The sequence below is a fragment of the Colobus angolensis genome, unplaced genomic scaffold (genome assembly GCF_000951035.1).
Source record: "Colobus angolensis palliatus isolate OR3802 unplaced genomic scaffold, Cang.pa_1.0 Scaffold3, whole genome shotgun sequence".
NCBI classification, from domain to species: domain Eukaryota; kingdom Metazoa; phylum Chordata; class Mammalia; order Primates; family Cercopithecidae; genus Colobus; species Colobus angolensis.
The window spans coordinates 1495873-1514247 of NW_012116265.1; the positions used below are offsets into that span (position 1 = coordinate 1495873).

An 18375-nucleotide genomic window follows, 5' to 3' on the forward strand; every position below is an offset into this window, starting at 1 on the left:
TCACGAGGTCAAGAGTTGGAGACCAGCCTGACCAACATGGTGAAACCCCATCTCTACAAAAAATACAAAAGTTAGCCAGGCGTGGTGGTGCGTGCCTGTAATCCCAGCTATTCAGGAGGCCGAGGCAGGAGAATTGCTTGAACCTGGGAGGTGGAGGTTGCAGTGAGCCGAGATTGTGCCACTACATTCCAGCCCGGTTGCAGTGAGCCGAGATTGTGCCAGTACATTCCAGCCTGGGTGACCGACAGAGTGAGACTCTGTCTCAAAAAAAAAAAAAAAGATGTAATACTTTGGGCAATGCAGTCAGAAAACTGGTTATTTTACCATTGCGTCATTCTCCTAGGTGATTTCATAGGTTTTCCGTTTTCTTATTGTCATTTTTTAAATAGTTGGGAATAAGTTTTTAAATGTTTTTTTTAAATTGCCGTGATAGTAAAAGAGAAAAATGTTTTAAGATACAGAAAATACAAGTTGATTATGATCCCATGATTTTTGTTAGATTTATAAAAGGATCCACGGTACCCTTATGGTAATTGTAAGATAGAATGTTTTATTCTATTTTTAAAAATAGGTAAATTTTCTCTTTGTTGGTAGATGTCTCAGAAAGAATAAGTTTTACAAATAGTTAGGACTGCCTAAAAAAGAAATTAAGTTGATTTCTGTGGACCCTAATGGTATAACCAAGGATTAAGTAGGACAGAATATTTTAAGATATGAGTGTCCTATGGACTTCAACAGCAGAAATGTAGTCAGAGTTTAGAGGGATTGCAGCTAGAACTGGAGGCCATCAGGAGTCTGTCTCTCTTTTCATTTGTACTCTCTTGTCTTCTTTCCATGCATTTATTCTTTTCTCCTTTTAGACCAGCCCCCTCTGTTCCATATTCCATATAATAGAAAATATTATCTCTGGCAACTCTCTTCATATTTTATGGATTCAGCCACATGAAGAGAAACTGTCCTTCATTTGCTCTCTTAGCCTTTCTTTTTCTTTTGAGACAGGGTCTTGCTCTGTCACCCAAGTTGGAGTGCAGTGGTGTGATCGTGGCTTCCCGCAGCCATGACCTCTCAGGCTCAAGCAGTCTTCCCTCATCAGCCTCCTGAGTAGCTGGGACTATGGGTGCAAGCCAACACACCCAGCTAATTTTTCTATTTGTAGTTTTTGTTCCTTATGTTGCCCAGGCTGGTCTTGAACGCCTGGGCTCAAGGGATCCTCCTGCCTCAGCCTCCCAGAGTGCTAAGATTACAGGCATGAGCCACCGTGCCTGGCCTTTTCTCAATCTTTCTGACTCTCATATGGCTATGGAGATGAGGGCAGACAACTAAGTAGATATTGACCATATTCAAAGTTTTAAAGTTCTGTTTGTTGATCAGAGTTAAATAAATAGCCTTAGGTATTTTTGTGTGAAAAAAAAACCTGAAGTGATCTTTTATAACCAGGGTTTGACTTCAGTATATTCTATTGCTAAGTTATGTATGGTGTTTTTCTTATTAACAGCTTACAGAAAATCATGCAAAAGCAGCCAATAGAATAGAAGGTAATCAGCTGTTGTGACCATTGGTCCTGTTTCTTACTACTAGTTCTTCAGGATAATTAAGGTCTGTGTTAGATTTCTGGGGATAGAGTCCCAAACTAGGATTTGTGGATTTTGTAATTATTCCTTTGATTATTCCATTGATTTTCTCTGCGAATTTATGTAATCTTCCTGGATCATTGTTTTTACATCTGTTGACATCAGAAGTTCCTAAAATCTAAGAAGAAAACAAATGACATCCCCAAAGTGAAAAAGTCTTCACCTTTTAGCAAGAGCTTTCTTTCTCACCATCAGTCTCCTTTTTCTCATTCATTGTTGTTAAACAGTGTTTGTGGGTATATTAGTAGAATGCTTAGTAAATTGTTATCTGCAATGATTTGTAAATTCTTTTTTGTAGATAGTTTTAGTGTCCATTTCTCATGCCCCATTATGTTCTTATTATTTCATTCAAATAAGGAATGATAATAGGTTAAGATAATTAAATATTTAGGTACATACAATTTGAGTAATTTTTTTCGTGTTTTTCAGCATCTTAGAAGACAGTGTGTGATGTCTAGATTCGTTGAATTAGGCTATTTTGTATACTTTGAACTTTTTTCAAGCAGTTCTAATAGTGGTTTTCAAATTAGATTTTTCAGAGGTCCTTCAGGGACTCTGAAAGACAAGCAAAGGATGTGAGATTTTAGCTCCTCCCTGTACTTCACCCAGAAGGATTTCTTTTTAAAAAAGTTCTGTTTGGGGAGAAAACAAAAACTCAAACGTGTAATCCATGTGTTTACTAGATATGTATTGACTACTGTTTGCTAGAACTGGGTAGACAAAGATGGGGAACATTGATTAGTGGCCTTTTCTTGACAGAAAATCAATCTGAGCAAAATGTTACTATTTCACTGTTTGGTTTAGAGTTATGCATATTCTATATAAACATGGTCAGTGTATTTTTTTTTTTTTTTTTTTTTTTTTGAGACGGAGTCTCGCTTTGTCACCAGGCTAGAAGGCAGTGCATGATCTCGGTTCACTGCAACCTCTGCCTCCCAGGTTCAGGCAATTCCCCTGCCTCAGCCTCCTGAGTAGCTGGGATTATAGGCACGCACTACCATGCCCGGCTAATTTTTTTTGGTATTTTAGTAAAAATGGGGATTTCACCATGTTGGCCAGGATGGTCTCGATCTCCTGACCTCGTGATCTCCCTGCCTTGGCCTCCCAAAGTGCTGGGATTGCAGGCGTGAGGCATCATGCCTGGCTGGTCAGTGCATTTTTAACTTTAATTTAAAAGCATATTTTGAAGTCCAGAATTCTGTCCGAGACCTTTTATATTTGACATTGTTTTGGGGGGAAGCAGTACGTTTTTCATAATGCCATGCACAAAACTAATTACATGTTTTACTTGCAGTCTTTTTGTTGAAAATACTTTTTTTTTTCTAGAATGAAAGGCTTAAGAAACTTTGTACTGATCTAGAAGAGAAACATGAAGCATCAGAGATTCAAATAAAGCAGCAATCTGCAAGTTATCGAAATCAACTTCAACAAAAAGAGGTAAATGTGATCACAGTTACTTCATACATACTTCACTGTAATGTATTTAGGTATGTTTTTAGAGTTAGAATATAAATCGAGGTGTATTCAGATCTACAAAAAATATTGAAAAAGTGATGAATTTAATAATTTTCGACTCAGTTTGATATCCCTTATTTAATAAGAACTTTATAAGGTTTTCTATTAAGTTTACATTATATAAACCAACCTGTGTGAAGTATAATTTTTTCTTTCCAAAAGAAGAAAAAGTTTTTGTATAAAATATCTTTAGGCATCTGTTGCTTATAATTTCTGATTTTATGAAGCCTAATGTTTGTTGTATTGGCATGTGCTTGATTTTCCATGGAAAAACAATATTAAATATAATTTATGTATAATTGCTTTATAAATGTTTTTGGGTTTTTTTAGTTTGAAATGGCTGCTTTGGAATTGATTTATCTTTGCTTTACAGTGCTGGTAGTAGATATTATATAATTTAATGTTACTCTGAATCCTTAAAATACAGTCTGGGTCCTCATGTGTTGTGCTGTTACTGAATTCTCCTTAGTGTTTAGTACGTGAGTGGCCCCGAATAAATACATTGAATTGACCTGTTTCCTGTTTTATTATCCAGATCATTTGGATGTTTTTTAGTTTGTTGACTAAATGTTCATTTCTACCATAACTTTATATTTAGGTTTTTAAGATTTAGGTGTCATGCTTTCTAGTTCCTTTAGTGACATACTAAGATGAAAGATAAAAGTATAGCACGTTAAAGATATACATAGGTTTTGAAAGTAGTGCTTATATTTCCAATTTGTTGCAAAGTGATAATTTCATAAAATACAATAAAAAATGAATTACTATAAAAATAAAGTGAATACTAAAAAAAGCAAAGTTGCAAGTTCAAATAATTTTTTTTTTTTAATGAGACAGAATCTTGCTGTGTCACCCAGGCTAAAGTGCAGTGGTGCGATCTCGGCTCACTGCAACCTCTGCATCCTGGTTCAAGCAGTTCTCGTGCCTCAGCCTCCGGAGTAGCTGGGATTACAAGCATGCACTACCCCGCCTGGCTAATTTTTGAATTTTTATTAGAGATAGGGTTTCACCACGTCGGCCAGGCTGGTCTCAAACTCCTGACCTCAGGTGATCTGCCCGCCTTGGCCTCCTAAAGTGCTGAGATTAGCGAGCTACCGTGCTTGTCCACAAGTTCAAAGTAAAGTTACAAACCTACTTTTTTATTTTTCTCGATTCCCTGTCTCTACTAATAATACAAACATTAGCCGGGCGTGGTGGCATATGCCTGTAGCCTCAGCTACTCTAGAGGCTGAGACAGAAGAATTGCTTGAACCTGGGAGGTGGTGGTTGCAGTGAGCTGAGATGGCGCACTGCACTCTAGCCTGGGTGACAGAGCAAGACTCCATCTCAAAAAAAAAAAAAAAAAAGATTCAATAGATATAAAATTACTATCAAATTGCTTTAAAAGTCTTAAATCTTACTCTTCACATTGCTATACGTGCTCTGAACTGGTAGTGAACATTCACTGCATTCATCCGTGGACCACATTTTGAGTAGCGTTGAGTTGTAAACATTATGATAGAACAGTAGTTCCTCCTACCCAGGGGTTTACGGCTGTATCATTATGACACTTTAAAAGCATATACATGTTTACACCACCTAGGAGATTCTAACTTAGTGTATTGAAAAGAGGCCCTGGTACAGGTTGAGCATTCCTGCCAAAGTTCGAAATGCTCCAAAATCCAACACTTTCAGTACCAGTGTGATGCCACAAGTGGAAAATTCCACACATAAGTACTGGACACAAGCTTTGTTTTATGCACAAAATTGTTAAAAGCAATTTATAAAATTACTTTCACACATACCTGTGGGTATAAGGTGTATGTGAAACATAAATCAATTTTGTGTTTAGACGTGGGCCCCATCCCCAGGATATCTCATTATATTTATGAGAATGTTCTCAAATTGGAAAATACCTGAAATGTGAAACGATTCTAGTCCCAAGCATTCGGATAAGGATATTCAACCTGTATTGGTCATTTTCAAAAGGTCCATAGGTGATTCTGATGCTTACCTCAGTGGAAAACACTGGTGTGGGGAAATTTTGGTATTTTCTACTTAACTATCGATGATAGAGGGCACATTAAGCATTTAGGTTTGGAAGCATCTGTTATTACAGCTTGCACTTGTATAACTGTACAAGTTGATATAAATATCATGCAATGATAGCTTTTTAAATACCATAGCTACATTTGAAAAAGATGTGGATTTTAGTACTTTTTACAAGGATGAAAGATATGATTATATAGATCTGTTATTTCCTGAATCCATGTGTGGGCCTCATTGTGATGTTCGTGTTCTCCAAGATGTAATTTATCTCATGTCATTTGTGGGAAAATGAATGAAATTTGCACACTACTATAGATTTCCATTCGAGAAGGGGCTCCAATATGAAAAACTTGTTTGTTATGGCATATGACATAAATGTGTTTGGTTTTTGTCTACTTACTTAACTTTATGCATATAGAAATACCTTACTTGTTGACTGTCTTCCCAATATCAAATTTTCCTCAGTTGTGGCAGTGTCTTCTGGACTACTTTGACTACTTTACAGAAAGCTTATTTCAGTTCTGTCTATATTGTTTGATTTTGTGTTTTGGATAATCTTTTATAAGAATGGATTTGGCATTTTGGTAGGCCCTGTGTTTATAATTTCTTTTGCACTAAGACTTACCTGCCTTCAGTCAAAACTCTGCTGGTAATTTCAGAACTTGTATACTGTTCTCTTCCTAAACAGGTCAGATTTTCACTGGCTTCTCTTTGCCAAAGCTAGAGCCAAGACCTCTTTCAGTATATTATTTCTTTTTAAGATTCATGGGCTAATAATCATGGGCTCACTGTTTCACTGTTTTCTTATCTGAAAAGATTGGATTTATAAATCAAAGCATTCTTCCAGCTGTGCTGTGCAGGCCAGTACAAAGTTACCTCTGATTCATGGTGCATTTTAAGCCTACATCCAGCCATAATCAGTTACACAACACTCTTGTAACAGAAGATATTCTAAGAAAATTTCCAGTGCATAGACTGACACAGCTTTCATTTTCCCATCATTTAAGATTTGGTAATCACAAACAGAACCCTAAGAAATTGCCTATACTACTCCATACAGAGAAGATAGCAAACCCATGTTTAACTGAGAAATTCATTCCTTTATTAACATACAAAATTCTGATATTTCTACTATTTGTAACATTATTTATGCCTTAATTGTGAGTGTGTTTTAAATAAAAATGTTATGGTTAGAATGTTATCTAAGACTTAGATTCAGTTAATAGGGGACCATCATTGGATAATCTTAAATTATTGTATTGTGTCTTTTAATACAAATCTATGAAAGGTCAATATGATTGTTTTAAAGTACCTTTTCTAAAACATGGATTATAAATATATAGGTAGAAATCAGCCATCTTAAAGCCAGACAGATTGCACTCCAGGATCAGTTGCTGAAATTGCAGTCAGCTGCTCAGTCAGTACCTTCAGGAGTTGGTGGTGTACCAGCAACCACTGCATCGTCTTCATTCGCTTACGGGATTAGTCATCATCCTTCAGCTTTCCATGACGATGACATGGACTTTGGTGATATAATTTCGTCCCAACAAGAAATAAACCGACTCTCAAATGAAGTTTCAAGACTTGAGTCTGAAGTTGGCCATTGGAGGCGTATTGCGCAGGTAGATAAAAATTTTTTAGAGTTTTTGAAAACTTTGAGTAAAATTACAGGTGTAATATAAAAAGCTGTATGTAGAGCTTTTGATATCAGAAAGAACCCTGGACTAGGAAATAGAAAACCTGTATTCTAATTCCGTCAGTGACTTTCTTTTTGTGTGTGTTTTTATTTTTTTATTATTATTTTTTTTTTGAGACAGAATCTTGCTCTGTCTCCCAGGCTAGAGACTGATCTTGTGGCACGATCTTGGCTCACTGCAGCCTTTACCTCCTGGGTTCCAGCGATTCTCCTGCCTCAGCCTCCTGGGTAGGTGGGATTACAGGCGCACACCACTATGCCTAGTTTTTTTATCTTTAGTAGAGACAGGGTTTCACCATTTTGGCCAGGCTAGTCTCAAACTCCTGACCTCAGGTGATCTTCCCACCTCAGCCTCCTAAAGTGTTGGAATAACAGGTGTGAGCCACTGCGCCTGGCCTCTGCCAGTGACTTTCTTTCTTTCTTTTTTTTTTTTTTGAGACAGAGTCTTACTCTGTCACCCAGGCTGGAATACAGTGGCACAGCATTGGCTCACTGCAACCTCCGCCTCCTGGGTTCAAATGATTCTCCCGTCTCAGCCTCCCAAGTAGCTGGGATTACAGGTGCGTGCCACCATGCCTGGCTAATTTTTGTATTTTTAGATGCCTGGCTAATTTTTGTATTTTTAGTAGAGATGGGGTTTCACTATGTTGGTCAGGCTGTTCTTGAACTCCTGACCTTATGATCCTCGTGATCCGCCCGCCTCGGCCTCCCAAGTGCTGGGATTACAGGCGTGAGCTACTGCGCCTGGCCTCTGCCAGTGCCTTTCTAATTGATTTTGGTCATGTCATCTTTCTCTCCCAGTCTCAGTTTCCCTTTCTGTACACTATTTGGAAAAAAATTTTTTAAAAAATTAAAGCAACAGATCCTTTTTTTCTTTTTTTTAATAAAACATTATGAGAGGAAAAAAAATTGAGTTGCTGTGGTTGAACCAAGAACCTTATCTTCTGGAGTCCCTGAGACTCCTCTGGTGGAAACACCAGGACTCCGAGGCACTATGTTTGAAACCACTTGCTTAGATGTTGTCTGAGGTTTCTGTTAGCTCTAGTTACATGTAAAATGAAAATCTGGCAATTGATATTATAAAATATGATAAACTATTTTGTCTTGTTCTCATGCACTAGAAATTAATTCTTTGTTATTTGGGGCTGTAAACTTTCTTCCAAGGAGCCCTTTTTTGTCTTACATATTAGATTTTATACAGGGTGAATATCTCTTATCCAAAATGCTTGAGACTAGAAGTGTTTCAGATTTTGAATTTTGGAATCTTTTCTTGTTCTTTCTTTTTTGTTTTTTGTTTTTCTTTGAGACAGAGTCTCAGTCTGTTGCCCAGGCTGGAATGCAGTGGCACCATCTCGGCTCACTGCACTGAACCCGAACTGCCTCTCGGGTTCAAGCAATTCTCCTGCCTCAGCCTCCTGAGTAGCTGGGATTACAGGCGCCCACCACCACGCCCAATTAAAATTATCTCCTTCTTTCACAAGTTGCTAGACATTCTCAGTACCCCAAATAAGCCTTAGAGAGGATGATCTGTTTGTCCATCGTATCTCCAAAAAGCAGGAGTTCTTAAACTTTGTATGTATAAGAAATGACCTGGGGAACTTGGCAGTATTGGAGATCTGCTGTAGTACCTTCAGAGATACCAATTTGTTAGCCAGTTTTAGGGCCTTAAACTGTATTTAAACAAATAGCCCTGGTGATTCTGATAACCTGAGGAACACATTTTAAGAAACATTGCTTAGGGTAAGATTTCATAGGGAAGAGAATGGTTTTTGGTGTGTTCACTTCAATATATCTTAAGTGCCTACTCCATGACAGACCTGTACTCGACTATAAAGGTAAAAAAGGCGTACTTGGGACCTTTCAGAGGACTTAATTTTCTAGCAAGACATAATAAAATTAACATTTGCAGTACAGTTTATAAGATGCTTCCATATGTATTATCCCAATAGATTATTATGTTAATAACTATGAGATGTATTTATTACCTGTAGTTTATAGATAAGGAAATGGAAAGGGTTTTTTGTTTTTGTTTTTGTTTTGAGATGGAGTCTCGCTCTGTCGCCAGGTTGGAGTGCAGTGGCACGATCTCGTCTCACTGCAACCTCTGCTTCCTAGGTTCAAGCGATTCTCCTGCCTCAGCCTCCCAAGTAGCTAGGACTACAGGCGCCCGCCACCACTCCCAGCTAATTTTTTTTTGTATTTTTAGTAGAGACAGGATTTCACTGTGTTGGCCAGGATGGTCTTGATCTCTTCCCTTCATGATCCACCCACCTTGGTCTCCCAAAGTGTTGGGATTACAGGTGTGAGCCACCGCGCTCAGCCCTAAGAAACTAAAAGTTTAAGTCATACCATCCATTGCCACAGTGGTTATGATTCAAACACACGTGTTTTGACTAAATTCTGTATTTTTTCTATTATACTTGATTCTTTCTTTCAGTCCTAGAGTAGCTTTTGGTTCATTAAGATGCTATATAGTAATATTAATAAAGATAAATGAACAACATACAGCTTTGAATGAGAAGAATCCAAAAGTTGTTTTATTTATTTGTTAAAACAAAGATTATTCTCTATTGAGTAGAGATCTTCTGAGTAAAATCATTTGATTTTGCCAGGCATGGTGGTTCATGTCTAATCCCAGCACTTTGGGAGGCCAAGGCAGGAGGACTGCTTGCAGCCAGGAGCTCAAGACCAGTCTGTGCAACATAGTGAGACCCTGTCTCTACAAAAAAGAAATTAGCTAGGAATGCTGGCATGTGCTTGTAGCCCCAGCTACTTGGAAGGCTGAGGTGGGAGGATTGCTTGAACCCAGGAGGTGGAGGCTGCAGTGAGCCATGATCACACCACTGCATTCTAGCCTGAGTGACAGAGAAAGACCCTGTCTCAAACTATAAAGAAAGAAAAAAGAAATTTCCTTTTAGAAAGCTGCTCAATTATCTTTACCTTACATTTTGTCAAGCTAAGTAAAATATTCTATAAATTTTTCCACCTTAACTTATTTTGTAAAATTGTTGTCCCCCCATTAGTTAATAAATTCTTAAATATGACATCTTTTATTTATTGTATATTATTCACTATTCTTTAATCAGAATCTGTGAAAATCCCCCTTTTTAAAAAACTATCTTATAATGAAGTTAGTTTGTGGCTTTCTGGTGACAAGAAAATCAGTATAATTATTTACTAATTCTCTTTTTCTGATCTAGGCTTCCAAAGCACAAGGAACACATAACTCTGATCAAAGTGAAATATGTAAACTACAAAATATCATTAAGGTAAGTCAAATTGTTGATTGATGGTGGGAGTTATGCATCTAAATCTGCTTATAAAAGCATAGGCCTGAATTAGTAAAGGTCTCAGTTATAAAAGTCATTATCATTATACAGATTATGATACTTCTTTTTCTTTTAGAGAGAGGGTCTCACTGTATCACCCCGACTGGAGTGCAGTGGCATGATCAGGTCACTAAGCCTCATACTCCTGGGTTCAGGTGATCCTCCTGCCTTAGCTTCCCATGTAACTGGGACTACAGGCACACATGCCACCATGCCTGGCTAATTTTTTTCTGATTTTTTTGTATAGGTGGGGCTTGCTAATGGTGCCCAGGCTGGTCTCAAACTTCTAGCCTCAAGCCATCCTCCTGCTTCGGCCTCCCAAAACTGGGATTCCAGGCATGAGCCAATGGGCCTGGCCCATTTTTTTAAAATTTTGTTGATCTTCTTTATTATTTATGGCAAGTAAAGTGTATAAAAATCTCTGCCTTTCCAGAATCATTTGGTTTTGAACATTTATTTCGGAGCTTATCTTTCGTAAGTCTCTATACTCTATTGTATCTTGTAAAACTGTCTTTATTAAAACATAATTGCAGGCTTGCTGAAGTTTCAAGGTTTAGGGTTAAAGGACATGGACAAAATAAAATACTAATATCATGCATTGGAAATACTTATTTTACCTTAACACTAGAATTTTGCTAATTCGTGTCATTTATTATTTCTTTTTTTTTTTTTTTTTGAGACAGAGTCTCGCTGTGTTGCCCAGGCTGGAGTGCAGGGCAGTGGTGCAATCTCAGCTCACTGCAAGCTCCGCCTCCTGGATTCACGCCATTCTCCGACCTCAGTCTCCCAAGTAGCTGGGACTATAGGGGCCCGCCACCACACCTGGCTAATTTTTTGTATTTTTAATAGAGATAGAGTTTCACTGTGTTAGCCAGGATGGTCTCGATCTCCTGACCTCGTGATCCACCCGCCTCAGCCTCCCAAAGTGCTGAGATTACAGGCGTGAGCCACCACACCTGGCCAATTATTATTTCTTTAAAGAAAAGTCTTAGTTGCATATATTATTGTGGCAGTGAATTATTTTTATTGTTAAAATTATTGTCAGATATAGAATTTTAGTTTTGGGTTCATTATTATTCCAATACTAGAGTGGACAGAATCCAGATCAGACCTGTGTTTGAATCCTGGCTGTATTATTTACATGCTATGCTAACTTTGGGCAAGTTACTTCTGTTTTATTATTAATAGAGACTGTCATAATACCTATCTTGTAGGATTGTTTTGAGGTTTAAATGTAAAGCTCTTAGCCCAGTACTGGCACTTAAGTAAGAAGTTAATTTATAGATTAGGATTTTTTTTTTTTTTCCATAAGAGCATCAATTTTTCCATAGATTAGGATTTTTGGTTACAAGCAAAAAAAACCATCTCTGGCCAAGCAAAGCAAAAGAGGATTTACTGGAAGAACCGACAGTAGTCCATCCGCAGGATTGAAGAAGGAGTTGAATACTTTGGCCTCATGGTGGATAGGAGTGGGAAGAGTGTTAGGGATCTGGGTGGGGGGACCCAGTGGACAGACTCTTGAGAGGGCACCTGTCCTGGTGCTTCCCGTCAAACCAGTTTCCCTAGTTGATGGACTCAGCTCGAGATCCAGGTTCCTGTGAGAGACACAGTGGGCTCAACTTGGGTAGGAAGGCGCCAGGTTGACAGTTTGGGAGTTCCTTTCCTGGTGAAAGGAAAGGCTGAGTGAGAGGGTGGAAGTAGTGGAACAGCAGGTACAGATTGGTCAGAGGGGTGACACTGGTATTGGTGGAATGTGTCATTAGGAAAAGGAGAAGTTCATGGTCACAGATATTAAGGAAAAGACATTTTTACTCATCATTTGTTTCAGCCTTTTCTTGCTGATGTTCCCTCATTAGAAGTAGAAAAACTGTTTTTGAGATCTAGGAAAGGAAAGGGTGAAGTTGTTCAGAATTGTCCTAATTTTGGGTCTGTGTTTAAATTCTTTTCAGCCTTAACATGTTCTGAGAATTCTTTTTAATAACGCAGACTTTTGGACAACAGTTAAATATATAGCTTATATAAATTTATTGATTATAAATGTGAATAACTTTGTTTTTATTTTTTAAGGAACTAAAACAGAACCGAAGTCAGGAAATTGATGACCATCAACATGAAATGTCAGTACTGCAGAATGCACACCAACAGAAATTGACAGAAATGAGTCGACGACATCGAGAAGAATTAAGTGACTATGAAGAACGAATTGAAGAACTTGAAAATCTGTTACAACAAGGTTATTAGTTTTCTTTCTTTCTTTTTTTTTGAGATGGAGTCTCCCTCTGTTGCCCAGGCTGGAGTGCACTGGCGCGATCTCTGCTCACTGCAACCTCCGCCCCCCAGGTTCAAGTGATTCTCCTGCCTCAGCCTCCCGAGTAGCTGGGATTACAGGCGCCCACCACCACGCCCAGCTAATTTTTGTATTTTTAGTAGAGATAGGGTTTCGCCGTGTTGGCCAGGCTGTTCTCAAACTCCTGACCTCGGGTGGTCCACCTGCCTCAGCCTCCCAAAGTGCTAGGATTACAGGCATGAGCCACTGCGCCTGGCCAGTTGATAGTTGTATTAATTTAACATATTAGATGACATAATTAAATGATAGACCTAGCATTCTAAGACCAGGACAGTGCTGTAAACTTGCACTAAGTTATAAAGAAGAGTAAATGACTAGTTCTGCTTATCTGCCAGAAATTTGTAATGGCACCTCTACTTTTAAGATTCTGTGGCTGAGAATGGTGGCTTATGGCTATAACCCCAGCATTATGGGAAGCCAAGGTGTGTGGATCACTTGAGGCCAGGAGTTTGAGACCAGCCTGGCCAACGTGGTGAAACCCCGTATCTACTAAAAATACAAAAATTAGCAGACGTAGTGGTGCTCACCTGTGGTCCCAGCTACTCAGGAGGGTGAGGTGGGAGGATCACTTGAGCCCAGGAGGCAGAGGTTGCATTGAGCTGAGATGGCACCACTGCCCTCCAGCCTGGGCAACAAAGTGAGACTCTATCTCAAAAAAAAAAAAAATTTCTGTGAAAATGGAAACGTCCTTTTTGCCTTTGTGGTAAATAGTTATAATTTATAGATTTCTTTGCATTATTTGGTGATAATACTTTGGTAATAAATGATTAGAGATATTGTCACTTTCTTTCAAACTAAGAGACATAGGCCTTTATGTAGTCGATTCAAAGATTTTCCCCCAACTTATTTATTTTAAAACACTTAGTTTATTATAGTAATTTAACTTTTAAGCTTTCCAAATTCTGAACTGTCTTAAATCTCTTAGTTGTATATAGCAAGCCGTTTATTTCTTGGTACTTGACATTTGATGTCCTTGTTTTGTGTTTATGTTTTAGGTGTCTCTGGAGTTGTAGAAACTGATCTCTCTAAAATTTATGAGATGCAAAAAACTATTCAAGTTCTACAAACAGAAAAAGTGGAGTCTACCAAAAAAATGGAAGAACTTGAGGATAAAATAAAAGATACAAATAAAAAATTATTTTCTGCAGAAAATGACAGAGATACTTTGAGGAGAGAACAAGAACAGCTAAATGTGGAAAAGAGACAAATAATGGAAGAATGTGAAAACTTGAAATTGGAATGTAGTAAATTGCAGCCTTCTGCTGTGAAGCAAAGTGATACTGTGACAGAAAAGGAAAGAATTCTTGCCCAGAGTGCATCAGTGGAAGAAGTGTTCAGACTACAACAAGCACTGTCTGGTATACAGTCTTTGGAACTTATTTCAGATTGCTGTTTCATTGCATAGTAGTTGTTTTTAGCGACAGATGCTTCACTAACTGAATGCTTAGTGGAAATGGCATATTCCTGGGAATGACTGTATATCATTTGGGTAGAATTGTGTGGTTTGGATTCAGTGTAAGAGTTAATAGATTGCAAATAGGAATGTCCTGTTAAAAAGGATTAAGTATTGCTATACTTTCTGTAACTCATCACAGCCCACATCCTCCAGTTAGGGAATACAGCCTTTCTTCTTCAAAGTCAGTTGTTACCTGTTTGAAATGATCTCCTATAACCAAGCAAAGCCCTGAGTGCTTAGAGCCATAGGTCTTCCACCATTTTCTATGCTCATGATGATATTTAGTTACTATACCAGTATTCTGTGTTACAAAAAATTAGTACTAAATGAAATAGGCCAAACACCAGTAAATAAAATACATTTTAAAGTAATTGTACTTATGTTTTAAAAAATGTTTACTTATTTAAAAAATAAATTTACTTATGTAAGAATAATACATTTACTTATTTATCATATTGGGTAATCCAGATGAGTTTATTTGCCTGAAAAACCCACTGCCTTAGTCCTTCCTCTTTTTTCTATTTCCATTTCCACAGAATTACTTCAGCCAGTCATAATTGCTTTTTGCCTATGTTAACTATGGCAGCTCTCTGAATGGAGCAGAACAGCATAATGGTTAAGGACATGACTGGGTTGGAATCGAGCTCTATCACTAATTAGCTGATGTTGGACAGGTTAACATCTCTATGCGTTGGTTATTTCATCTATAGGGTTGGGATAATAATGGTATCTTCCTTGCAGTTTTAGTAATGAGGATTATATGAGTTACTATCTGCCACTCTTTAGGTTAGTGTCTAGCCGATAGTAGATGTTGAAGAGTTAGCTTTTTTTTGTTGTTTTTTTTGAGACGGAGTCTCGCTCTGTAGCTCAGGCTGGAGTGCAGTGGCATGATCTCGGTTCACTGCAACCTCCACCTCCTGGGTTCAAGTGATTCTCCTCCCTCAGCCTCCCAAGTAGCTGGAACTACAGGCATGTGCCACCATGCCCTGCTAATTTTTGTATTTTTTGTAGAGATGGGGTTTCACCATGTTGGCCAGGATGGTCTTGATCTCTTGACCTTATGATCCACCCACGTCCGTCACCCAAAGTGCTGGGATTATAGGCATGAGCCACTGCCCCCAGCTGAAGAGTTAGCTTTTAAAATTCTCTGTTCTCCACGATTCCTTCAATCTATTTTTTTTCATTCTGCAGCCAGAATAATTTGTCAGAACTGCAAAGCAGGTTACTCCCCTGCTTTTAGTACTTTACAGCTCCCTGTGAACTTCGGGATGATGTTTAAATTTCTTAGACGTGATAATGTCTCTCATGATCTAGTTCCTGCCTACCTCTTCAGTTTCAAGTATTCCCACGCTCCTGCATTCTAAACTCAAGCCATATTGAATTTTCTATAGCTCCTTAAACGAACAGTGTTGCCTCTTCACTCTGTTACCCTTGCATTTTCTGCTTTCTCTGTGTGGGGTGTCTCTATGGGTCTTTTAGCCGACTCTCAGTATATTGATTCAGTGCAGGTATTAACCTCCACTGAGAAGTACCCAGCACTGCCACTTCTTGGCCCTATTTGCTCCTCCTAGTCTGGATTAGGTGTTTACCCTGTTTGTTCTCGTAGCATCCCGTGCTTGCTCTGTCACACTATGTTATAATCCTGTGCTTACTAATTTTTCTTCCTAAGTTGTCAGCTCTTCGAGAGCAAAGGCTAAGTTTTTCCAGCTTTTTGTCTAGCACATGGCCTCATAGTAAATGCTAAATATTTCCTGAGTGAATGTCAAATCAATGATTTCAGCTATGTTTTTTTGTGTATCTCTTCTATTTATGGATCTGTCTGTAATAACAGATTGAATGGTCTTTTTCTCAGCATTCACATCTAAATCACGTTAGATAATTGAGAGATTATGGTATTGTGGTGGTATAAATATATATAATAAAATATTACTTTTAAATTGTTTTCCTCCAATCTTAAACCATGTACTATTTCCTGCTTCTCAAACTAATCAATTCATGTTGAAACTTGGTTGTCATTAGCATTTTTATCAAGGCAATAACTTACGACTCATCCACAATACAATTTTAATTTTTTCTTATACTTAACCATAGAATTGGATTTTAATGTGGTTTTCAACTGGCATTTACATTATGATTTATTTGATATGACAAAACAGGAATACAAATACGTGTTTCACTCAGAACTGTTACTGCTTTTGCCATTGGTGCTTAGATACATACTTTGTTTTAATTGGGTTACATTTCTGAGTTTAATATTGAAGATAATAGGTTACTCTAAATAATTTTAATGTCAGGTTCGTTTGCTGTTTTTACAGATGCCGAAAATGAAATAATGAGATTGAGTAGTTTAAACCAGGTAAATTAATTTTGACAAATGTTATGTGCATAGAGACAGTGGAAGCAGACAGATCCTATACCAAGTGCGAAATGAGTTTTAATTTTCCTTAAGAGATACAAAGAGTTATTTCTTTTTCTAATAATTAGAAGTTATTTTGTAAATATATTTTTAAATTTTTTCAAGCATAATAAGGAAGTCTTCTGTAAGAGTGTCGAAAATGCATGACTGGTTTCATTCATTTTACACACTCTTATAAGTGTTGCATTCTTTTTTTTTAATTTATTTTTGAGACGGAGCCTTTTTGCTTGTCACCCAGGCTGGAGTCACAATCTCGGCTCACTGCAACCTCTGCCTCCTGGGGTCAAGCGATTCTCCTCCCTCAGCCTCCCAAGTAGCTGGGACGACAGGAGCGTGCCACCGCGCCCGGTTAATTTTTTGTATTTTTAGTAGAGACAGGGTTTCACTGTGTTAGGATGATCTTGAACTCCTGACCTTGTGATCCGCCTGCCTCAGCTTCCCAAAGTGCTGGGGTTACAGGCATCAGCCACCGTGCCCAGCTAAGTATTGCATTCTTATAATTATTACATATCATTAAAGAAATACTGAATAGAAACACACAATTGTGTAGATTGCCTGCTTTTTTATAAACTGGAAATTTCTTGTTACCTGAAAACACTGCTTTAATATTTTTGTAGGATAACAGTCTTGCTGAAGACAATCTGAAACTTAAAATGCATATCGAAGTTTTAGAAAAAGAGAAGTCATTGCTGAGTCAAGAAAAGGTTGGTGCTATAAAAATGGGGGCAGAATTAAAATGTTGTGTGTTGTAGTTCACAGCCAAAGGCCAGTTGATATCCAAATGGAATGTTGAGTAATTGAGCTCAAGTCCTTAGAATAAAGCTGATCTCACTGATGCTTGTCAGGCTAGGTGGAAGTACCTGGGCAAAGTTCAGAGTATAAGTGGCTGGCTTGAGTTCATATTTAGAAGTAAGCTAGTAGGCACACAGAAACAAGCAGAAAAGATAGGTGGAGGTTCTGTTTTGGTTTCTGATGATGTCCTGACAGCAGGAGCATACACAGGTAGGTCAGGAGGTCTGGAGTGGCATACTGTAATAACTGTATAGGCTGCTTATGTGCTTCAGAATGTGTCCGTTTTGGTGGACAATACTATCTTAGTGGTGAGGCATACAGAGCGACAGTTTCAGTGGTAGAAAGAAGTTAATTTTTTTTTTTTTTATGAGATGGAGTTTCACTCTTGTTGCCCAGGCTGGAGTGCAATGGCACAATCTCGGCTCACCGCAACCTCCACCTCCCGGGTTCAAGCGATTCTCCTGCCTCAGCCTCCTGAGTAGCTGGGATTACAGGCGCCAGCCATCACACCCAGCTAATTTTGTATTTTTAGTAGAGATGGGGTTTCTCCATGTTGGTCAGGCTGGTCTCGAACTCCGACCTCAGGTGATCTGCCTACCTCAGCCTCCCAAAGTGTTGGGATTATAGGCGTGAGCCGCCACACCTGGCAAAAGAAGGTCTTTATAGGGGTACAGAGCAACAGTTTCAGTGGTAGAAAGAAGGTCTTTATTGTATGTGTTCATAGCAGGAAGGAATAAGATTCTGAAAGGGAAAGGTATTTAGAAGAGTTTTTATGTTTGAACTACTTGGGGGAAATTTATTGGCTAAGGCAGGTGCTTAAAATATAGAAGAGTTGTAAGCTAGTATTATTAAGTTAAAGACCAGTGTCTTAATTTAAATTCTTAATTTTAAAAAGTGATGCATATTTTCTGATATATGTGTCCAGAAAACATACATACTGAAAACCTTCGGACAGTACAAGTAGAGTATCTTTTGTACCTCTGTGGCTTGGCCTCTTTCCCAGAGACAGTCTCTGTTACCAGTTTCTAGTGTTTCTTTCTGGACTACGTCTATGCATGTATGATTGTATATCTTGGCCGGGCGCGGTGGCTCAAGCCTGTAATCCCAGCACTTTGGGAGGCCGAGACGGGCGGATCACAAGGTCAGGAGATTGAGACCATCCTGG

General features: G+C 38.3%; 1 protein-coding gene across 1 annotated transcript in view; it reads left to right on the forward strand.

The window, feature by feature from the left end:
* Positions 1-18375, forward strand: part of TRIP11 (thyroid hormone receptor interactor 11) — a 72507-nt gene that overhangs the window by 12201 nt on the left and 41931 nt on the right. The window contains exons 3-9 of the mRNA XM_011949793.1: positions 2958-3068; positions 6518-6796; positions 10071-10139; positions 12267-12432; positions 13542-13904; positions 16318-16358; positions 17036-17122. Of these exons, the coding sequence (XP_011805183.1) occupies positions 2958-3068; positions 6518-6796; positions 10071-10139; positions 12267-12432; positions 13542-13904; positions 16318-16358; positions 17036-17122 (1116 nt within the window). The remainder of the gene's footprint in view (positions 1-2957; positions 3069-6517; positions 6797-10070; positions 10140-12266; positions 12433-13541; positions 13905-16317; positions 16359-17035; positions 17123-18375) is intronic.